Genomic DNA, 24,909 nt, shown 5'->3' on the forward strand with positions numbered 1-24,909 from the left:
AGTGTAAGAGGGTTCCCCTTTCCCCGCATCCTCGCCAACACCTGTTGTTTCCTGTGTTGTTAGTTTTAGCCATTCTGATAGGTGTGAGGTAGTATCTCATTGTAGTTTTGATTTATATTTCCCTGACAATGAGTGATGTTGAGCATCTCTTCATGGGTCTGTTAGCTAGTCAAAGATTTTATTTTTTTCTTAAGTAATCTCTACACCCATGTGGGGCTAGAATTTACAACCCCAATATCAAGAGTCACATGCTCTACCAAGTGAGCCAGCCAGGCGCCCCACAAGGGCACACTTTAAATTTAAAGAAACAGAAAGTAAATAGACCAAAAGGGATATTCCACGCAAACACTAAACATGAGACTGGAATGGCCACTTTAGTGTCAGATAAAATATACTTCAAAAAAGAAAAAAAAAAAGTATTAACAGCAGTAAAGACATATTTCATAATGATAAAGAGATCAATAAATAAGGAAGTTTTTAACAATCATAAATGTGTATATATGCCTAATACCAGAGCTTCAAAATGCATGAAGCAAAAATGGACACAATTAAAGGGAAAAAAAAAATAATAAAGATTTTAACACTGCTCTCTGAGCAGCTGATAGAACTAGAAAAAACCATTAAGGACAATCTGAATAATAATTGTATTTATAAGTCACTACACCTGAAGACTGCAGAATACACATTCTTTCAAGTGCACTTGGTACATTCACCAAGATAGACTGCATGCTCGGCCATAAAACAAGTCTCAATAAATTTTAAAAGACTGAAATCATGCAGAGAAGGTACTCTCTGACCAAAAGAGAATTAAATAGAAATCAAAAGCACTAAGATATCTGGGAAAACCAAAATATTTATAAATGTGAACATATTCCTAAATAATCAATGGATGAAAAAATAAGTAAGAGAAATTAGAACACCTTTTTAAATGAACAAAAATAAAAATACAGCATCAGAATTATTTGTTTAATGCAGATAAACAGTTCTTACAGGGAAATGTATAGCTTTAATTTTTTATATTAGGAAAAAAATGTCTAAAATCAGTTACATAAGAATCTGCAGAGAAAAGCAAACACAAAGTCATAATAGAAAGCGAATAATAAAGATAAAAGCAGAAATCAAGAAATAGAAAACAGAAAAACAATAGAGAATATATCAACAAAGCCAAAAACTGGCTCTTTGAAAAGATCAACAAAATTAATAAGTTCCTAGGTAGACTAATCAAGAAAAAAAGAAACAACACAAATCACCAATATAAGGAATGAAAGAGATACCATCACTATAGATTACACACACTGAAAGATGAGAGAGTAGTATTAACTTTGTGCCAACTAATGTGACAAATTAAATAAAACGGATATTTCAAAGAATTTCAATTCTCTGAAAAATACAACTTAACAAGATTAACAAAAAACAAAACAAAAAATGTAGTGTTTCCATTTTTAATTGAAAAAATCTATTATAGAAACTGAATTCATTCACAAAAAGCTTCCTAAAAAGGGGGCGCCTGGGTGGCTCAGTCGTTAAGCGTCTGCCTTCGGCTCAGGTCATGATCCCAGGGTCCTGGGAATGAGCCCCGCATTGGGCTCCCTGCTCAGCGGGAAGCCTGCTTCTCCCTCTCCCACTCCCCCTGCTTGTGTTCCCTCTCTCCCTGTCTCTCTCTCTGTCAAATAAATAAAATCTTAAAAAAAAAAAAACTTCCTAAATAGGGCGCCTGGGTGGCTCAGTTGGTTAAGCAACTGCCTTCGGCTCAGGTCATGATCCTGGAGTCCCAGGATCGAGTCCCGCATTGGGCTCCCTGCTCAGCAGGGAGTCTGCTTCTCCCTCTGACCCTCCCCCCTCTCCTGTGTTCTCTCTCATTCTCTCTCTCTCAATAAATAAATAAAAATCTTTAAAAAAAAAAAAACAACAACTTCCTAAATAGAAAACTCCAACTACAGAAGGTTTCATTCAAGGAAGAAATAACACCAATATTACACAGCCTTTCAGAAAACAGAGGAGGAATGAACACCCTCTCAGTCATCTTATTGGGTCAGATAATACCAAAACTGGACAAAGACATTAAAAAAAAAAAGCAGAAGGAAAAGAAAAAAAGATGAGAAAGTATGTACAAATATCTTGCATGAACACAGATGTAAAAATATTTAACAAAATATTAACAAATTGAATCCAACAATATATAAAAAGATAATTATCATGTTTAAGTGGGGTTTATCCAGGAATGGGAGTAGTTTCAACATTCAAAAATCAATCAACATAATTCACGATATTAGTAGGATAAAGGAGAAAACCTTATTTTCATTTCAATAGATTAAAAAAAAAAAGCATGTGACAAAATTCAACAACTATTTGTGACAAAATTCTGAGCAAAACAGTAATAGAAAGGAACTTCCTCAATTAGAGCATTTATGAAAAATCTATGGCTACCATAAGACGTAATGGTGAAATATTGAACACTTGCCCCCTAAACTGGAAATAAAGCAAGGATGCTTGCTCTTAACCCTTCTATTCAATATTGTACTGTAGATCTTAGCTATTGCAATAAAGCAATAAAAAGAAATATTAAATATAAGTTTGGAAAAAAGAAGTGGAGTCTTTATTTCCAGATCATATGACTGTTCACATGGAAAATCCTAAGAAATCTTACACAGCTGATTTCCAAACTTATAAGCTACAATATAAAGACAATCTACTATTGGTGAAAGGATAGACATATAGATCAAAGGAATGAAATAGAGTCCAGAATGAGGTCCACTGATTTTTTTTACAAAGATGCCAAGGTAATTCGATGAAAAAAGTAGGTCTTTTCAACAAATGGTTTATAGGATATTCGAATAGAGAAAAATAAACCTAGACACTTACCTTACACCATTCACAAAAATTAATTTGAATGGATCAGATAACTAAATCTAAAAGCTAAAACTAAAACTTCAAGAAGAAAACATGAGAGAAAACTGTGAACCTGGGGTAAGCAAAAGTTTCTTAAACAGGACACAGAAGACATAATAAGACAAAAAATAATTTACCCTTATCAAAATTTAAAACTTTGGTCTTCAAAGGACACTATTAAAAAATGAATGGGCAAACTACAGAACAGAAGAAAAGATATGCTATAAATATATCTGATATAGAACTTCTACACAGATTTTTACAACATAATGATAATGAGACATGCAAACCAATTAAAAAGGGCAAATAATCTGAACATACTTCATAAATGAAGACATACGAATAGAAGCACATTTAAAAAAAACACTCAACGTGATTAGTCATCAGGGAAATGCAAATTAAAACTATAATGAGATAATGGTTCACACCCATTCGAATGGATAATATTAAAGACTGACAATATCAGGCGCCTGGGTGGCTCAGTCGTTAAGCGTCTGCCTTCAGCTCAGGTCATGATCCCAGGGTCCTGGGATCGAGTCCCGCATCGGGCTCCCTGCTCCGTGGGAGACCTGCTTCTCCCTCTCCCACTCCCCCTTCTTGTGTTCCCTCTCTCGCTTTGTCTCTCTCTGTCAAATAAATAAATAAAATCTTTAAAAAAAAATAAAAAAATAAAGACTGACAATAGCAAATGTTTGTGAGGATATGGAACTGAAACTCCTATACATTGCTAGTGAACATGTAAAATGATGCAAATACTTTTTTTTTAAAGATGTTATTTATTTATTTGACAGAGAGAGAGAGCGCCCATGAGAGAGAGCACAAGTGGAGGGGAGGGGCAGAGGGAGAGGGAGAAGCAGACTCCCTGCTGAGCAGGGAGCCCCGACGAGGCAAGGCTCCATCACAGGACCCTGGCTGGATCCCAGGACCCTGGGATTAAGACCCGAGCCAAAGGCAGACGCCCAACCGATTGAGCCACCCAGGTGCCCCAATGGTGCAAATACTCTGAGAAATAATTTGTCAGTTTCTTAAACCATAAAACCACTACAGAACCCAATCAGTGTACTCACAGGTAGTAGAGAAATAAAAGGGAAACAACATATATTCATACAAGGGTTTGCACACAAATGTGCACCGAAATCTTTTTTTTTTAATTTTTTTATTGTTATGTTAATCCCCATACATTACATCATTAGTTTTAGATATAGTGTTCCATGATTCATTGTTTGTGTGCACCGAAATCTTATTCACAGCAGCCAAAAATAGGAAACAGCTCAAAGATCCATCAACAAAATATATCACAAAAATGTGATATATCTATACAATGGAAATACTACTCAACAACGGAAAGGAATGAACTACTGAATATATACAACATGAATCAGTCTCAAAATCATTAGGCTGAGTAAAGAAGGCAGACACAAAAAGTCCATATTGAACAATTCCATTTATATATTATTCTAGAAAATGCAATTAATCTAACAGTGAGAGAAAGCAGATCAGTTGTTCTCTGGGGCCTGGGACAAAGGGAGGGAAATGAATGCAAAGGGACAAAAGGAAACTTTTGGGGGGGGTGGAAATATTCTGTATCTTCATGATAATTTCAAGAGTGTATACAATCATCAAAACTCACTGAATCATATACTTTACATGGATGCAATCTATATTAGCCACCTATACTTTAATATTAAAGTTGATAAAAATAAAGCCAGATACATTATGAATGTCACTATAAAAATTTAAGGTTCTTAAACCAGTGTGGATACTGCCTTTTGTTTTTTATCCTGCCCAAACTACCTTGAAGCACTAGCAATCTTAAAAGACAACTGGAAAAAGAAAAAAAGGAATTACTCATTTTCTTTAACTGCCTAGAGTTGTGTATCTAAATTTAGGTTACTTAATACCTTGGGGGACTCTGGGGATTTACAGTTTTTGTGCAATATTTTTGTATTATTTTAGATGTAAAACAAACTCTACTGATGTTACAAACAGAAAATAAAATCTTCAAACACAAAAACTAATTTAAGTTTCTCCTGTTCTTGGATTTCTAAAAGCCCCCAAGTAAGCTTTTGAATAGGAGACTATTCAGTCATTGTATAGATAAAAAATAGAAAAAAGCTCAAAGTAAATTCGGTCAAACCACTCTAGGGTACAACCTTCAGTAGAACATTTCATAAGAACAATAGATAAAATATTGATTAATTTATAAATGATATATAGAATGAAAATGGACAGTGTACTTCAGAGGAGAGGCAAAAGTGAATGAGGCAGATGGCAGCTGAAATAGAGAATATCATAACTACAAATATGAACATGAACTACTTTCAACTCCTCACTTATTACACAGACAGTAAATCTTGTTTGGTGGTAAAAATCAGTATGAACAAACTATTTGTGAGCCCCAGGGTCATAGATTATGAAGCACACTATATAAGAAGCAAAGCAAAGCAAATGCTTATGCTCTCAAAATTAAAAGGTCCTTTGCTCTCCACAGAGCTACAAGGAACATCATTATAACTCAGACCTATTTGATTTTTAGTTGAATAAAAGTTGAGAGGCGGGGCGCCTGGGTGGCTCAGTCATTAAGCATCTGCCTTCGGCTCAGGTCATGATCCCAGGGTTCTGGGATCGAGCCCCGCATCAGGCTCCCTGCTCAGCGGGAAGCCTGCTTCTCCCTCTCCCACCCCCCTGCTTGTGTTCCCTCTCTCGCTGTGTCTCTCTCTGTCAAATAAATAAATAAAATCTTAAAAAAAAAAAAAAAAACATTTGAGAAGCATCAGAGGTCACCAGCTCCGATTCACAACGCACCAGAATGCAGACAGCATGGCTATAATCTTCCCAATACTTTAATCTTTGGTGGTAGAGAACAGGTGCTTGGGAGATGCATTTCATCTTAAACACCTTAATAATTAACTATCTTGCTCAGGCTGTCGTTAACCTTAGGAGGTACCCTTTAAAAGCTTTGATAGAGATGTAGAATATGTCCTTTTTAAGAGAAGAAGCCAAATGTAAAATCTTTTTTTTTTCTATTACATGACATTTTCCAAATCAAAAGAGCAGGAATGAAAAACAAGGTCTGTTATTAACTTCCTCGGTGTCTATATTATTTCTAAGTACCGAGTTGGAGACTAGAGACAATCTGGCTCAGTTGGCAACTTGCAACTAATTATTGGACCTGATGGACTATTTTTAATATTTTCCAAAATAGTCCCAACTATGGCTAGAAATAGGAACCAAAGAGAATTATGTCTCAGAGAATAACTCATGACCTACAACATTTACAGAAGCAGATCCAACAGAGAAGTTAAGACAATATTCTTAATCACAATCATCAACAGAAAGAATAAGCCAATATTAGAAGCTGAGAGCATGAACAGATGTTTCTGGAGTGATAGGAGCTATACAGTGAAATAGATGATTAAAAGAAATACAGACAGTTCTAACGTCTCATTTCACAACTATGAAGGACTAGGCATAGATCACTACAGAGCTTCAACAGACTTGTAAAATACAAAAGGAATTTTAGGAGAAAAACCCAGCATTTTTCCCTTGTAAACACTCAAGTTGTTCAGGTGTTCTAAAGCAAGATAATCTTTTTTTTTTTTTTTTTTAATTTTTTTATTGTTATGTTAATCCCCATACATTACATCATTAGTTTTAGATATAGTGTTCCATGATTCATTGTTTGTGCATAACGCCCAGTGCTCCATGCAGAACGTGCCCTCCTCAATACCCATCACCAGGCTAACCCATCCTCCCACCCCCCTCCCCTCTAGAACCCTCAGTTTGTTTTTCAGAGTCCATCGTCTCTCATGGTTCTTCTCCCCCTCCGATTTCCCCCCCTTCATTCTTCCCCTCCTGCTACATTCTTCTTCTTTTTTTCTAAAGCAAGATAATCTAATAATTATTATTAAAATATGTAGGATGCAATTTACGATTATTTTATCTTCTTGATGCTCTTATCATTATGTAATGTCCCTATTTATAACTATGAAGTTTCTTGCCTTAAGGTGTACTGTAAGTGACATTTGTATAGCAGATACTGTATACAGTTTCTCTTTCGGTAAGTGTTTGCATGATATCACCTCTTTCCATCCTTTTACTTTCAACCTTTCTTTATCCTTTTAATAAAGGTATGTCTCTAATAAATGACATATGGTTGTTTAATTTCTAACCAGTCCCACCATCTTTATTAATTGGAATGTTTAGTCTGTTTACATTTAATGTAAATACTGATATACTTCAATTTAAATCTGTCATCTTACTACTTATTTTTTTATCCCATCTGCTCTAATTTGTCTTTTCCCCCATTTCCTGCCTTTTTATAGATTAATTAAGTATATTTTTATCCTATTGTCTCCCCCATTAATAACTTACTGGTCTCATACTCTTTTTCAAAAATCTTTTTTATTTATTCAATTGAGAGAGAGAAAGGGTGCATGTTGCATGCACTCACACACAAGCATGAGCAGGGGTAGGGTCAGAGGGAGAGGGAGAAGCAGACTCCCCACTGAGCAGAGAGCCCGACTTGGGCTCCAACCAGGACCCTGGAATCATGACCTGAGCCCAAGGCAGACGCTTAACTGACTGAGCCACCCAGGCGCCCCACATATTCTTTTAATATTTTAAATGGATTACCCGGGAAGATATAACATGCATCCTTGACTTATTAAAGTCTAATGTAAATTTTTACTTTTACCACTTCTAGGATGACACAATGGCCTTAGAATCTTTTAATTGTATTAAATTTTAATTCTATTAAATCCATTAATTCTATTTACCTTTTTCCATATATGAGAACGTTATTGTTCTCATATATTTCAGTTCTTTTTATATTTTAAATCCTACTATGCATTATTGTTGTTTTATTCAGTGAATATTTACCTCACTGCTTCGTTCTTTCTTCCCTTCCTTCTTACCTTTCCTCCTTTCCCCCTCCCTCCCATTCTCCTTCCTTCCTTCCTTCCTTTCTATACTTCTTATGCTTCTATCTGGAAATATTTTCCATATACCTAAAGAAATCACTGTTTACCTCAGTGAAGATCTGCTTAGGATATATTTCCTCAGTTTTGGTTCATTTGAAAATAATTGTATTTACTTTCCTTTTTGAAGGATATTTTTGCTGGGCATAAAATTCTAGGCTTGCAGTTGTCTTCTTTAAGCCGTCATTTCATTGTTTTCTGGCTTCCATTTTTTTTTTTTCTTGAGAGCTCAGTTGTCAGTCTTGCTATTGCTCATTTAAAGGTAATAGGTCTGGGCACCTGCGTGGTGCAGTCGATTAAGCAGCCTACTCTTGATTTCATCTCAGGTTCATGATCTCAGGGTGGTGAAATTGAGCCCTGCCTCAGCGGGGAGTCTACTTGGGATTCTCTCTCCCTCTGCCCCTCCCTCAACTTGAGTGTATGTGCACGTGCATGCTCTCACTCTCTCTCATTCTAAAAAATAAATAAATAAATCTTTAAAAAAAGAAAAGATTCTCCCACTCTCTCTGCCCCTGCTTACTCACACACTCTCTCTCTCTCCCTCTCTAAATACATAAATAAAGGTAATAGGTCTTTTATTTTCTGGCTATCAAAAGAGGATCATTAAAAAGACTATTAAAGTCAATAAATCTATGGCATAACTTATTCTAAAAAAGAGAAAGCAAAAATACAATATGAAGGCTGTAAAAAAACACCATTGGGACACTTCGGTTAAGTGCCTTGGGCTAGGTCATGAGACCAGGGTCCTGGGACCGAGTCCCGAATGGGGCTCCTTGCTCAGTGGGGAGCCTACTTCTCCCTCTGCCTGTTGCTTCCCCTGCTTGTGCTCTCTCTCTCTCTCTGACAAATAAAATCTTAAAAAAAAAAAAAAGAAATACCATTATGGTTTCTACTACATTAAAATAATGAGAAATCAATGAATAACTTTGAGCCTATATATTACATTATAAAATTTAGATTAAATGCACAAATTTGTTGAAAAAAACAATTTGCCAAACTGACACAACTAGAAATATAAAATTTATATAGCTCTATACCTATTGCAGATATTGAATTTATAATTAAAAACATTTTCATGAAAAGAACTTTAATCCAATAAGGCTTAATTCTGAATTCTCCATATATTTTTGGGAGAAGAAAACACTGATTTACACACAAACTTTCCAAAGAATTGAAAAAGAAGTAAAACTTCTTAACTTACTATATGAGACCAGGATAGCCTTGATATCAAACCCTTACAGAAACCTTACAAGAATGGAAAATTACAAGTTAATTTCTATCATAAAGACAGATTTTTAAAATTCTAAGCAAACTGTTAGGAAAATAGATCCAGTCATATAAAGGATAATACATTACAACCAACCAAGGTTTATTCCAAGAATGCAATATTGGTTTATTATTAATAAATCAACCAATGTGATTCATGATTTGAATAAAATAAAAGGATAAAATCATATGATCACTTCAATAAGCAGAGAAATATATGATAAATTTAATACCCATTCATAATTTTAAAGATCTCTTAGTAAATTAGAAAAGGAAGGAAGCTTCCTTAACCTGACAGGACCTCTGGGGGAAAAAAATGTATCTCACATTAAATATAAAAAACTTTCTCTCTGAAATCAGAAATAAAACAAGACTATCATCACTTCAATTCAACAATGCCACAAAGCCATAAAACAGAAACTATATGATTAGAAATTTAAAAAAATAAATAAATAAAATGAAGAGTATTGGAAATGGCATAACAGTGTATGTAGAAAATATAAAATAATATAAAAATGTGAGATTTCAAAACAAAATTTAGCAAGGACACTAGCTACAAAGTTAATACAAAAATTAGTTTTATATCTATATACCTGCAAAAAATGATTATAAAATGAAATTTTTAAATGCTATTTATATTAGCATCAAAATACCAAATATCTAATGAACTTGTACAAAATATCCCCACACACACATTAAACACACATAAACAGAGAGAAAAAAATAAAATAGATAGAAGGATATATCATGTTAGCAGACCAGTGTTTATGGATATATTGTCATTATGTTAATAAATCCCATATTGTTTATACAGTAAATAAAAATCCAAGTAAAATTTTGTCAAAATGTCAATATGCCTCATATTTTCTGCAGATTCAATAATACCACTTAAAATAAGAGCAGAGTTTTTTTGGTAGAAATCGACAAGCTGATTCTGTAATTTCTATAGAAATGCCAAGGGCCAAAAAGAGCTAAATTAATCTAGAAGCAGAAGAACAAAGGGGGAGAACTTACACAACTGTGTTTCATTAAAATCAATTCAACAATGCCACAAAGCCATAAAACAGAAACTATATGATTAGAAATTTAAAAAAATAAATAAATAAAATGAAGAGTATTGGAAATGGAGTACTCCATGGAGTACTCCAATGAAACAGAATGAGAGTCTAGAGATAGGCACAAATATACAGTCACTTGGTTTACGACAAAGGTAGTACTGCAGAGTAGTAAGAAAAGGGTGGTCTTTTTATTAAATGGTGCTGTATATGTAGAAAATCTAACTGGATTTACATATGGAAACAATTAATATCAGCTCTGACATTACACAATACTCAAAAATACAATTTCAGATAGATTAAGATTCTTAATGTGCAAGTTAAAACAAGGAAGCTGCTGGAACTATGGCAACCACTAATCAGATATGGCTATTTAAACATAAGCTTGAATTAATTTTAGTAACATTAAAAATTCAGTCCTGCAGTTTCACTAGCCACATTTCAAGTGCTCAGTAGCCATATGTCCTATATATGCAGATATAGAAAATTTCCAACATACAGAAAGTTTCATTGGACAGCCATGTTCTAGCAAATAATATAGAAGCATATCTTCATGACCTTGAAGTAGGCTACATTTCATTAAAAGGATAGAAAGAGTACTAAGTAAGGGCGCCTGGGTGGCTCAGTTGTTTAAGCAACTGTCTTCGGCTCAGGTCATGATCCTGGAGTCCCGGAATCGAGTCCCGCATCGGGATCCCTGCTCAGCGGGGAGTCTGCTTCTCCCTCTGACTCTCCCCCTCTCATGCTCTCTCTCTATCACTATCTCTCTCAATAAATAAATAAACATCTTTAAAAAAAAAAAAGGATAGAAAGAGTACTAAGTAAAAAGAAAATATTGAAAATTGGATCTCATTAAAATTAGGAATTCCTGTTAATCAAAAGACATCATTAAGAGACACAGAGTATCTCTATATACTACTATGGAGTGATCATAAATTTATATTTTTAAGTAAAAAAACCAAAGTGGAGAAGAATATGTTTGGTATGTTATAATTTATCCTAAAAAGCAGAGGATAGACACACATATATATTTGCTTATATATATACATATATGTATATGTAAAAAGAAATAGTAAAAGGATAAACCATAAAATTTGATTACTTGTAAGAGGAAATAAGGACTAAAGTAGAGGAACAGACATAGTAAATACTAGACTTTTCTAAATACACTTTCTTATAAATTTATTTTGGGACCATTGTAATATTTTACATAACTATAAAAGAAAATTAAATTTTAAAAAGCAAGACCTATTTTTTAAAGTTTTTATTTAAATTCCAGTTAGTTAAAATACAGTGTAATATTAGTTTCAGGCCTAAATTTGAAAGCAACTTAAAATAAATGAACCTAACTCTGTATGTACTTGGCAGCTTAACTACAAAGAGATGAACTCTTCCAAGATACTTTAAAACACGATGATTTGTACATGCCTAGTACAAATGAAAATAATGACAAAAATATTAAACCGATACTATAATCATATTGTTGGTGTAGTGCTGGTATTGTTTTCTAAGTCTGTTGTTTGAGCAGTGTGGGTTAACATGAGTAATTAAGTTGGTATAAATGAAAACTGGGATTTTTGTTGTGGGAAAGGAGACATATACAATACTGAGTGAAATTAGCCAGACACAAAAACATAATCATACTATATGATTCTCTTTTTATGGTGTTGGAACTCATGATAATGGTTATCTTTCAGAAGAGAGTAATGATAGATGGGTGGGGTAGGGGTGGGTTGCTGGTAATTCTCTACTTCCTTCCCTCTGTGGTGGTTATGTGATTGGCTTGGCTTTGGATTATTCATGAAGCTGTACACTTATGATATATGAACTTTTATGTTACACTCCAATTAAAACTTTTTTTTTAGATTTTTTATTTATTTGTTTGACAGAGAGAGGCACAGTGAGAGAGGAAACACAAGCAGGGGGGTGGGAGAGGGAGAAGCAGGCTTCCTGCTGAGCAGGGAGCCCGATGCGGGGCTCCATCCCAGGACCCTGGGATCATGACCTGAGCTGAAGGCAGACGCTTAATGACTGAGCCCCTCAATTAAAAATTTTTAAAGTAAGATTTGTGTGAAGCAGCTAAAACTATGCTTAGTGGAAATATATAGCTTTTTATTTTTTTTAAGATTTTATTTATTTATTTGATAGAGAGAGAAAGAGTGAGAGAGCACAAGCAGGGGGAGCGCAAGAGGGAGAAAGAGAAGCAGGCTCTCCGCTGAGCAGGGAGCCCGATGCGGGGCTCAATCCCAGGACTCTGGGATCACGACCCCAGTTGAAAGCAGACGCTTAACGACTAAGCCACCCAGGCGCCGGAAATTTATAGCTTTTTTAAAGAAGATTTTATTTATTTATTTATTTTGAGAGAGAGAGCGGGAGAGAGCGAGGAGAGGAGCAGAGGGGGAGGGAGAAGGAGAGAAAGAGAGAGAATCTCTAGCAGGCTCTGTGAGCTGAGTTAGGGCCCAATACCAATCTCCATCTCATGACCCTGAGATCAGGAGCCTGAGATCATGACCTGAGCTGAAACCAAGAGTCAGTCGCTCAACCAACTGAGCCACCCAAGCGCCCCAGAAGAAATTTATAGCTTTAAATCCATATATTAGGGGCACCTGGGTGGCTCAGTCGGTTAAGCGTCTGCCTCTGGCTCAGGTCATGATCCCGGGGTCCTGGGATCGAGCCCCAAGGCGGGCTCCCTGCTCAGCGGGGAGCCTGCTTTTCCCTCTCCTTCTGCCTCTCCTGCTTGTGCTCTCTCTGTCAAATAAATAAATAAAATCTTTAAAAAAAAATCCATATATTAGAAACAAAACCTGAAAATTGGCAAGCTAAATAAGCAGGTAGAAAACAAAGAGAGGGCCGCCTTGGTGTCTCAGTTGGTTAAGTGTCTGCCTTCAGCTCAGGTAATGATCTCAGGGTCCTGGGATGGAGCCCCACGTTGGGCTCCTTGCTCCTCGGAGCCTGCCTCTCCCTCTGCCTGCCGCTCCGCCTACTTGAGCTCTCTCTCTCTCTGTCAAATAAACAAAATCTTAAAAAAAAAGAAAACAAATAGAAAATTGAATACAAAGAAAATATGAGGAAGGAAATAAAGTTAAGAGCAGAAATTAATAAAATAGAAAGCAAACATACAAGAAATAGAATCCCAAAAGTCAAAAGTTAGTTTTTGGAAAGGCTAGTATAATTCATAAACTACTTCCCAGTCTAGTCAGGAAAAATGAGAGGTGACGATAACTAGCATCAGGCTTGAAAAGGGGAATATCACTATAGATCCTACAGATGTTAAAAAGATCATAAGAGGACATTATTAACATCCTCATACCAAAAAAAGCTGAGATGAAATTAACATATTTTTGGGAAAGACAATTTACAAAACAAGAAAAATTAAAATATAAATAATTCTATTGCTGATAAAGAAATATAATTTCATGACTTAAAACTTCCCCACAAAGAAAACTAAGGCACAGAGAACATCACTAGTGAATTCCACTAAATATTTAAGAAAGAAATATCACCAATCTAAATAAACATGTTCAGAGAATAAAAAAGAGAGAAAAAAAAAAAAAACCTTTGAATTTGTTTAATAACCTTGACACCAAACCCTTATAAGAAAGGAAAATGACAAGCCCATCTTGAGTGTTAAGTATAAAGGCAAAACCCACTATGAAGATGTCTTAACTAGTTGTTTTTATTTTGCATGAACCTCATTTTTAGACTAAACAAAACAGCTGTAATCTTTGCTTAAAGATTCTAAAGAATAATGTGCATGAATTCAGAGAACATTTTTGAGGGTATGTCATTACAGTTCTTCTAAGAAAACAGTATATATGTAGATGGCAACCAGATGGTTCTAGAACAGCCAAGAATTTAGGATGAGACAGAAAAGTTTTCTTTTTCTCTGCAGCACAGGAGAGAGAAGATGTGATTGCATATTCATTCCTAGATTCAAAGACAAATTCCAGATGAATATAAAATGACCTTCTGTGTTTTTAGCTTGAGGAGGAAATTGTTATCCTAATTCTTTTCTTTTTCATAAACGCAGTATAAAAGAGACATGCAATTTATTTATATCCTGAACCATTCTCCTCTTGTCAATTAAAATTGGGAACAAAGTGAGCAACCACTTTTATGATTTAGTTTTTGTTTTTAAGAATAATCTTTACCCACAAACTCCTTACTTCCCATAATACTTCAGTCAGAACCCTGGCCTATAATCCACATGCACTTGACATTCTTCCAAATGTTAATTATTTCTGATACTCATATTATATCCATTATATCCAATGTAAAAGCCTCTTTGCAACTTAATCCATCTTCACCCTAACCCAGCAAAATGTATTTAGTCTCTGGAATATTATTGTTTTCCTCTAACTATAAATGTTGAAGGCAACAAACACCAACAGATCTTTATCAGTCACATTGTTAAAATTTTCCCATTCATACATTTCCCAGGCATTGCTTTTTCCTTCTTGTTATTAAGGCATTCAGTGAACACTATGCCAAGCATTCTTTTCTAAAGAATCATGATTGGGGGGCACCTGGGTGGCTCAGTCATGAAGCGTCTGCCTTCGGCTCAGGTCATGGTCCCAGGGTCCTGGGATGGAGCCCCACATCAGGCTCCCTGCTCAGCAGGAAGCCTGCTTCTCCCTCTCCCACTCTCCCTGATTGTGTTCCCTCTCTTGCTGTGTCTCTCTGTCAAATAAATTTAAAAAAAGATTTTTATTTATTTATTTGACAGAGAGAGAGAGCACAAGTAGGCAGAGAGGCAGGCAGTGGGAGAGGGAGAAACAGGCTTCCCGCTGAGCAGGGAGCCCGATGCGGGGCTCGATCCCAGGACGCTGGGATCATGACCTGAGCCGAAGGCAGACGCTTAACCGACTGAGCCACCCAGGCGCCCCTAAATAAATAAAATCTTTAAAAAAAAAAAAGAATCATGATTGGATCAATATGCAATTGGATAGGAAGAAGAAAGTAATAAAATGACTGGGTGAATTACAAATACTCCAGCTATCTAGAAGTTATTTTATTCATGCTCTTATACATCATACTTTCTTTATATATAAGGAAATATCCAGTCCATAAAATTATTATCAGACAATGGACTACCTAAAAAATGAAATATCAACATTGATGGAAAAAGACTTCTCAAGTGGATGAATGGGATGGCACAGTATTCCTGAATGTATGAACAGTTTATCTTTGTTACTGTCACTCATTTAAGTTTAAAAATTTGGTGGCAAGGGATATTTTTCTCTGTTATTAGTTATATTTATCCTTTCATTTATTTTTTTAAGTAGGCTCCATGCCCAACATGGAGCCCAAGGTAGAGCTTGAACTCACAACCCTGAGATCAAGACCTGAGCTGAGATCAAGAGTTGGGCGCTTAAACAACTGAGCTACCCAGGCGCCCCTACATTCTTCCTTTTAAATAATTTTCTAACTCCCAGATCCATTTCCTTTCAAGTCTGCTTAATATGTGTTTTTCAAACAATACCCGACTCCCAAACTTCAGACATTACTGGTATTCTCATCTCTCTTTGTTATAGAAAACAATGAAATAAAAGAAATTATGAATTTTCTTGATAGGAAGAGCATTTACACATTACATGTTTTGATACCTGAAATACTAACATTATAGTGCACCAATTTTCTCCCTTAAAATTAACTGCATTTTAATTTGCATCCACTGTGACTTTCACAGTACAAAAACCTGCATTCCTACTAATCACTTTGTTATCGAGAGGAACTGCAATCATATTTAGCAACAGAACACAGCATTGAGGTTTTTCAAGCTAGTTCTAGGACCAGAAAACCCCACTATTTTGTTATTTAACTATTATACATGAGGAAGAAAATAACCATTGAAATAATATATTTGAAAGTGATCTTTAAACTGTTAAATATATATACATATAAAGTGGAAAAGTGAGTTAAATCTTTGCCCTTGATGTTGAACTCTTCCCTCAATGTTACCACCCAATTCATACATTAGCAAATGTATTTATTCTTTCATTCAGCAAGCATTTACTCTCATATATTACATTCTATTATGTCATGTGAGAATATCAAATATGCAAAACTATAATGCATGTAAATCTATTTTATTTGCAGTTAACATCATTATTTGAGGAGAATAACTTATAACTCACTTTTCCCCTATTACCTGGAATAGTAAAACAAGGAATCTTCCATTCTCTTCCCTAATCTCTGCATACCTCCTTCCCTTGTTTCCATGATCTCTATGAGAAGTCAGAAAGTCATATCGTAAAATTGCTAAAGATTGTCCTCACTCTATTCAAAAAGTTTCTGAAATGCAAAGGGCCACTATGGATACCTTTAAGTATTTGAATAATTTAACTTTCACTAGATGCATTACTCTCAAATATGGTATTTACTTATTTTAAAGTATACTGCCCTCTAAAATAATAAGAAAATTAAATCCAAGTTGAATGGACTTTGAATGGCAAATGCACCTTGAACACACTAATGTTTCTGATGTAACAATTTCCTTTCAAGCACTGAGTAATATACGGAATTGTTGAATCATTATATTGTACACCTGAATTGAATATAACACTGTATGCTAACTACACTGGAATTAAAATTTAAAAAACTACTCATCTTTTATTTGTGAAATATATCAATAAAAACACAAAATTAAAGGTTGTCAAGTCCTACACCCAATGGTTTGATCTTCTTTCTACCAATACAAACAGGTGTTCTGAGACATGCTTATAATTTCCATATACTGAGAAACACTGTATGGAGCTATTAGCTATGTTTTAGAGTGTCATTCTCGAAAAGGACTACTCTGTCAAAAATGGCATTTATTTAAAGTATGACCTAGAAAATATGTTGCATTGTATTAGATGGTGTATCATTCAAGATTTAATTCAAATGCCATCTCTACCATCATGCCTTCTCTGACTCCTTCCTCCTTTCCTAGATGTTCTCTCACAGTCTCTCTCTCCCTTCTTTGAACACCCATTGCAATTTATTTTTACATTTTTTAGGTTATCATCATTAAATCATGTATTGTAATGGTTTGAGCAAATGTCTCATCTTCCATGATATCATGCTTATGTTATGCAAAGAGTAGTGTATATTTTTCATTCCCACTTTTGGTGTCAGAATGTCTTACACATATCTGTTGCACAAAATAGTTTTTTGAATGAAGGGATTTATGCTTTAAATAATTCCTTAAACAAATTCCCAAAGGCAATTAAAAACTTTCCAGGTCATTTATTACCTGTACCAGAAACTGGTGCCTTATTTCTTAATTTTAGACCTTTATGCTGTATTACTTTTATTGTTCTTTGATGGTTTTGAATTTCTTACCCTTGTTTCTCAAAAATAAACTATAAACTCCTTGGACAGTCTTTTAATACTTATATATGCCCAAAATTCTTAGCACAGTGGGTGCTAAGCAGGAGTGTTCAATTCAGTGGAATAAATGTTGCCGAAGACTCACCTAAGAAGCATTTCAGAACACAGCTAGCAGTCATCTCCTGGCCAAGGGAATCAAATCTCCAAAAATTTGCTTACCATGGCATTGACATTTATGTGATCCCCTTTCCTATTCCGAATATGAATGCAGGATATTGGCAAATTCAGTCCTACCCCCGTAGCCAGATTTCTCAGGTCAGCAGTACTGTATTCCCCACGCAACAGCAAACTGTTATTATCGGAACCAAGTCCTAGAGAGGCCTGATAGAGATAGGTCTGAGAAAGTCTCTCAACTGTAGTGACGTCTACTGTGGCTGATAACATACAAGGGCTCGAAGCCATCTTCCTCGCATACCTCAGTTCCTCTGGGGAGCGACAGCACCTTTGAGAACAACAAACTGGGCTCTGGTTCACCTTGATGCACAAAAAGAAAAGTAGCCACCCCAGAAATAAAAAGGAAATACAGGCCAGAGCAATTACTAAGTACAGGTTCTGGGTAGAAAGGTGGCCTCCTGTTTCCCAGGTATCTTCAAAGTCTGGAAGGACCTGAGGGACAGAGTTGCTCAACAGTACACCCAATGTGACAGAAGAGGAAAGTGATGGGTCTCCCTGGTCCCGAACCACGACCACCACCCTCTGTTTAACCACATCACTGGGAAGAATTAATCGGGCAGTTCGGAGCTCTCCCATACTGGCTGAAATTCTGAAAAGGCTGGAGTCAGAAGCCTGAGAAATATGGTAGGAAAGCCAAGCATTAGAGCCACTGTCTGCATCCTCTGCTACCACTTTTGTGACCAAGTGTCCACTTCTGGCAGAGCGGGGCACAATTTCCACTGGAACGGAGCCATTTCTGGGCACGGGAACCAAGATGACTGGAGCATTGTCATTCCTATCTACCACAAACAAGTTCACAGTCACTGTTGCACTCCTGGGAGGAATGCCACCATCCCGGGCTTCCACTTGGAAATGAAACCCCCTGAGCTGCTCAAAGTCAAAGGACGTTTTGGCAATGATAGCCCCGCTGGATGATTCTACTGCCACCAAGCTAGAGGCTGTCTGCCTTTCAGAGATAATATCCAGCAGCTCATAGAAGACAAGGCCATTCTTCCCCAGGTCAGGATCCTGGGCAAACACACAGCCTAGAGAGGCCCCAGGACCATTGTTTTCAGCCACAAAAAGTTCCTGTTGTGGTTGAGCAAAGCTTGGTGAATTGTCATTCACATCAGCAACAGACACAGTCAGTGTCCTGCGGGTGCTCAAGGCGGGTGAGCCACCATCTGAGGCAGTGATCAGGACCTGGTATTCGCCGACCTGCTCCCGGTCCAGCGGCCCATCAGTCAGCAAGCTGTAGTAGTTGTCAAAGGAAGCCTTCAGCTTAAAAGGGCCTCCACTGGACATGCTACAAACGACCTTACCGTTGGGACCGAGATCCTCATCCCTGAGACTGAGGAGAGCAATCACTGTGCCAGGCGCAGCGTCCTCAGAAACTGAACTGGACGGAGTCAGGAGATTCACCTCGGGGGCATGATCATTCACATCCATCACTTCCACCAGCAGTTTGACAGTACTAGCTAAACCGAAGGTGCCCTCATCCCTCGCCTCAATGTACGCCTCCAACAACGTTTCAGGTGGACCTAGTGAAGCAGCTACCCGCACCTCCCCAGTTCTAGGGTGCACGTGAAAGTGGTGTCGCAGCGCTGCTCGCGTGCTGTTGCTTAAGGAGTACCGGATTTCCCCATTGGAGCCTTCATCCGGGTCCGAGGCCTGAACTCGTAGTAACACAGTCCCGTTCGGTGCAGTCTCTGGTACCTTGGCGCGGTACACTGTGCGCTCAAATACAGGCGCATTGTCGTTTGTGTCCACCACTATGATGGTAACTCGTGCGTCTCCGGAGCGCGCGGGCTGCCCGCCGTCCCTAGCGCTGAGCACCAGCTGGTGGGTGGCGCGCTGCTCCCGATCCAGCGCTTTCGCTAATACCAACTCCGGGTATTCACTGCCGTCCACCTGCGATCCCATGATCAGGCGAAAGTGCTGGCTGGGGCTCAGACTGTAGCTTAGGACCCCGTTGCTTCCCTCGTCAGCATCTTGGGCATTAGGGAGAGTAAAGCGGGCTCCCGGCATCAGGAACTCGGGGATGTGCAGCTGCACGTCGCCGGCAGGGAAGAAAGGCGAGTTGTCGTTGGTGTCCACGACGTGAACTCGCATCGTGTGTAGCTCCAGCGGGTCCTCGAGCACCAGCTCATAGGTCAAGACGCAGACAGCTTTGGTCTCGCACAGCCGTTCGCGGTCCGCCGGCTCTAGGACCACCAAGCCACCGCTGGCCAGATCCACCCCGAAGTAGGGCTCGCGGTGGCCGGAAAGGAAGCGAAAGTTCCTCAAGGACAGAGCGGCCGCTGACAGCCCCAAGTCCGCGGAAACATTGCCTACGGCTACGCCCCGCTCGGTCTCCTCCAACACTGAGTATTCCAGCTGTCCGGCGGCAGAGCCGCAGGAGACCCACAGACATAAAACCGCCACCTTCCAGCCCGCCATCCTCCCTTTCGGCGTCCTCGCTCCACCAGCAGTGACCCAGGACCATGCTCCGGACTCCCGGAGAGCACGAACCCTAGGAAAGAGCAAGGGCCGGCCGCCCGCCGCAGCGGGCTAGAAGGGCACAGATCGCCGACGTTCGGCCTCCTGAATATACTGGAATTGCCCGGGACTGGCGGGCTGGAAGGTCTGCTCGCCGGACTGGAGCTTTGGCAGCCGTCTGGGAAAGCGGGGCTGGCCGGTGCGGAGGAGCGCAGCGCCGCCTAGGGGTGCAGAGACGAGGTAAACGGCTCGGGCTAGGGAGGCGCCGTCTCCATTCCCCCGCTGGCTGGGATCTCTCCGAAGTCCCGGCGGCCCGCGCCGGGCGGGGCAAGGAAGACGCTCGGGGAAATTAACACATCTTCCCTCCACCGGCGTTTCTAAGGACAACGCCCTAAGACCGGCCCCGTCTTAACCTCCACAGACGCCGCCTAAAGACTGCTCGTAGCTAGGGCTGAGCTCGGCTGGGCTCCTCTCGCCACTGTTTGACCGCGGAACGTCTAGTGCCGGGCGCTCGGACCCCCAGAACCCCTACAGTGCCCGCGAGGAGAGCGGAACTCCCAGAAAAACCGCCGGGCGGTGGCGGCGAGAGGCGGTATCGGGACCCTGAATGACCACGCCTTCGAAGCTTAAGGAAACAGGAGCCCCCAAATTAAGGGCTGACGTGCATCGCATGCTGGATTCCCAGCCTCTCTGCTGCGGGTTAAAGTCTCTCCTGCACCCTTTTTTTTACACTAGGAGCCAAGAATTCAATAGAGGCGACCAGCGAGGGGCAAATTGGGGAATAGGGTCCTCCTCAAGCTTCCCCGGCACTCTGGCTTTTCGAGGCACCCGGGTGGGTGAGTGCAAGGCTTACAGTTCGTTTGGCTTTTTGTGGGTCAGCAGTTTCTCTTTCCCCAGGAGGCCCTACTACGGAGTGCCTCACAAGCGGCCCTGGACGTTCTGGATGAGAGGTTAGAAACCAGTCCGTACAAGCACCTGAAACTCAGAAAGACTGACACTCATCCCCAACAGGACGTGCGAAGTGGAGTGGGAAGAAAGTAATTGAGATACTCTCCAGAGTGTGACCAGGAAACTATTCTGTAAATTTACTCTCTGTAAATATTTAGAAAATAGCGTTGAGGCAGGGTAGGAACTGACGAGCCGCCCATACGTTCTCCAATTTCGTTTTTAGGCCGGTCCCCTGAAGGGAAATAGGGATATTGATCAGTTCTATGAAAAACATCTCCGAGCTACAAAAAATATCTCCAGATTTCGCCTTGCACCCTACAACCAGGGGATTTCCCTGAGGGGGTAGGCGAGCTGAAAAAAGAGAGTGCCTTCAAAAGACTATTAAACACTAAATTTCTTAAACTTCTTTTAATACAATTGCAGGGTCCAAAGCCCCAGGAACCAAAATTTGAAAGACAAAAGCTGAATACTGATCAAGAATTGAAGCTTTCAGGGCAATGTTCATTCTTTCTTTCTTTTAAGATTTTACCCATTTATTTGTCAGAGAGAGAGAGAGAGGACACAAGCAGCAGGAGCGGCAGGCAGAGGGAGAAGCAGGCTCCCCACTGAGCAAGGAGCCTGATGTGGGACTCAATCCCAGGACCCTGGGATCATGACCTGAGCAGAAGGCAGACACTTAACTGACTGAGCCACCCAGCCATCCCAGGGCAATGTATTTTCTGGTCAGAAAACTGCCTAGAAGTGTTGATAATTATTGAAGCTGAATGCTGGATACAAGGGAGCTAATTACACAATTCTCTTAACTTTATTGTATGTTTGAGTACTTTAGAATACTATCTTAAATTGCTGATTAAAATGAGGGGTGGGGTGGCAGGCTGTTCCAGCATTCTGGTTTTAAAACTGAAAGTGGGATTGGTAAATTCATTATGCCACTAAGAACCAATCACCTCCCTGGAACAATACAAACCCAAACCCTTATCTCTTCCAGGGAAGCATGGCAAGCAGCAACATAAGGCAATTTAAGTAGTAAATGCTCTCCACTAATTTGTCTTTCTGAGTTAAGGAACCAAGAAAATCATTGACACCAAGTCTTGGATAAAACTAAAGCAGAAAACATGTCAGCCCTGTGAAGTGTTGTGTAGGGTCATAAGTATAGCTATCACGGGGAATGCTCATTAGGATGTGAGATAACCCATAAAAATTAAATTTATTCACCAAATTTCAGAACCAAAACTAATTATCTACTTCAGTGCCAGAGATTAGGATTTGCATTTCCTCATTTTCGTTTAATGCTGCCAGCTAAGCTAACAGCTTTGGGGTGTAAGGTTATACTTTTCACTTTTCCATTAGCAGCAGATGAAATACATCTGGAGAGACTAACTCAACTTTTGGAAGGCCCCTGATTTTAGGACCTGCAATCAAGTTTCCAGTTATACCGGGTTTAGGATTTCTAAGCTCTGTCTAGGAGGACAGTATGTGTGGTGGATTAGTAAGTGGGGAAAAGGAAAAACTCATACTGAGAATCAACATGGAAAATCTTGACAAAAACTCTTCCCCCTTCACACACCTCTCAGACTTCTGGTTTCCTCCCCTTTCCCATTTCTCTGTCTACACTGCCACTGATTATTATTTTCAAAGGATTTAATTTCTATCAAGAATAAGTGAATAGCACTCACCTAGTGGGATTTGTCCTGCCATCTGCCTCCCTATCTGTAGGCAAACCTGGGGTTTGTGGGAAAGCAATATTTAGGAGACATTTGGGATATTTAGATATCCCAAAGATGAAGTCTCAAGAGTTTTTCCTTTTGTATAAGATAACTAGGTGAACATTAACTCATAAATCGATAAAACTTCTCTTTGGCAGAACCTAATATTTCATTTTGCCATTTTATGCCATTTTCCATAGTTTCCCCTAATTCAGGCATTTTCAAGCTTTAATTAGGCACAAGTACAACTTTAAGTGGACTCAATACAGAAACAGTCTTAATTTCTGCTTGGGTTCTATTGCCAAGACTTACTATTATAAAGCTCTCCCAACCAAACTTGGCCTTAAGTTATAAATTCAAAAGATTTCTAGCAATAATGCATAAGCTCCTACTAGAGATCTTGCAGCCAAATGAGAAAATAGTAAATCTGATACATACCACAAAAGTGACGAGGGATGGAAGCAGAAAAATGTTCACATTTAGCCCAGAAGGCCTGCATAGTTTTAATAAGGCTCAAATACATCTTTAAAGGGTCTCATGACTGCCTGTATATCTCACTGATAGTTAATATTGAACTGGATGATAAGCACCAGAGAAATCTTGCAAAAGTAGTTTTATGAGTAGAAATTCAAAGAAATATTTATGATCTAATACTCCCTGCATGTCCCCTCCCGCTTCAGCACTAAGCATATATCCACCAGCTTCATACAGCCACAGTGCAGCTGTTTCTGCCCAGGGGCCCTGTCCCCTCACTACTTAAATAAATTACTAAGTTGCACCATATTGTATCTCAAGAATTTCTTGGCCCTTGTGCTCGACGACCCACAACAAAAGAATATTGCACTTAAAACAAAATTAAGATTTGATTGATTGATTGATTTGTCAGAGAGAGCGCGCACAAGCAGGGGGAGCAGCAGGCAGAGGGAGAAGCAGTCTCCTTCAATGCGGGACTCAATCCCAGGACCTCGGGATCATGACATGACCTGACGGCAGATACTTAACCAACTGAGCCACCAAGTATCTCTAAACCAGATTTTCTTAGTGCTTAAAATTATTCCTTGGGAATATATTATCTACTTAAACTAAATTTAAAGACATGATATCAGCATAACATTAAGCACATTTTCATCCTATAAAGGCTGATGAAGTGTCTAAAGCAAGTCTTCTCACCCCCCCCCCCCCCAAATCAAGTCTAACAGAGGAGGAGTTCTTTGGGGGTAGAGATCTATATTACTCAAATTTTGTTTCTTAAGCATCTAGCTAGGCTCTGGGCACACAAAATAAGTGGCTAAAGCACTCTCAATATACAACATCCTATGTCACTTTTTTTTTAACTTTCATCCTTTACCAATAACACATTACTACAGAATTTCTTTCTCAAATTTCTAATCCCAAAGAGCTAGTTTTTCTCCATGACATAATACCATATAAAGTATCTTGAACTTTTCTTCGAGAATCTTCACTCTGACTCTATGTTGTGTTTGCTCACTACTTTTTATAATTATGTACCAATTTTCCAAAAATTACCTTTTTCTAAAAATCTTTTTCTAGGGGCGCTTGGGTGGCTCAGTCGTTAAGCATCTGCCTTCGGCTCAGGTCATTATCCCAGGGTCCTGGGATCGAGCCCCGCATCGGGCTCCCTGCTCAGTGGGAAGCCTGCTTCTCTCTCTCCCTCTCCCACTCCCCCTGCTTGTGTTCCCTCTCTCGCTGTGTCTCTCTCTGTCAAAAAAATAAATAAAATCTTTAAAAAAAAATTTAAAAATTAAAAAAAAAATAAAAATCTTTTTCCATTTCATCTTCAAAGTGTAGCCCTCAGAACCTAAAGTCATACTCCAGGTTGGCCACATCTGACATAAAAAGAGATCTTTTTCTCCTTTATAAGAGATCTTTTCTCCTTTATAAGAAGAACATATATTAAGGCATGTGGTAAGGTGCGGGTATAGGTCCTAGCAAGAATAGAAGAAGGAAAAGGAACAAAAACAGTTTTTTCATGCGGTCCCTTCAGTTTCCCTGTCTTACACATGCCTCAATGTATGTCCTCCTTGTAACAGTCAAGGAGTT

At 38.8% G+C, this 24,909-nt stretch overlaps 1 protein-coding gene across 1 annotated transcript in view; it reads right to left on the reverse strand.

Annotated features, from left to right (window-relative positions):
• The window catches only part of LOC116645323 (protocadherin alpha-C2), an 84,813-nt gene extending 63,155 nt beyond the window's left edge, over positions 1-21,658 (reverse strand). The window contains exon 1 of the mRNA XM_032425469.1: positions 17,723-21,658. Within this exon, the coding sequence (XP_032281360.1) occupies positions 17,723-20,155 (2,433 nt within the window). The 5' untranslated portion in view covers positions 20,156-21,658. The remainder of the gene's footprint in view (positions 1-17,722) is intronic.
• Positions 21,659-24,909: the final 3,251 nt, after the last annotated feature.

This window comes from Phoca vitulina, unplaced genomic scaffold (assembly GCF_004348235.1).
Source record: "Phoca vitulina isolate PV1807 unplaced genomic scaffold, GSC_HSeal_1.0 scaffold32, whole genome shotgun sequence".
Taxonomy (NCBI): domain Eukaryota; kingdom Metazoa; phylum Chordata; class Mammalia; order Carnivora; family Phocidae; genus Phoca; species Phoca vitulina.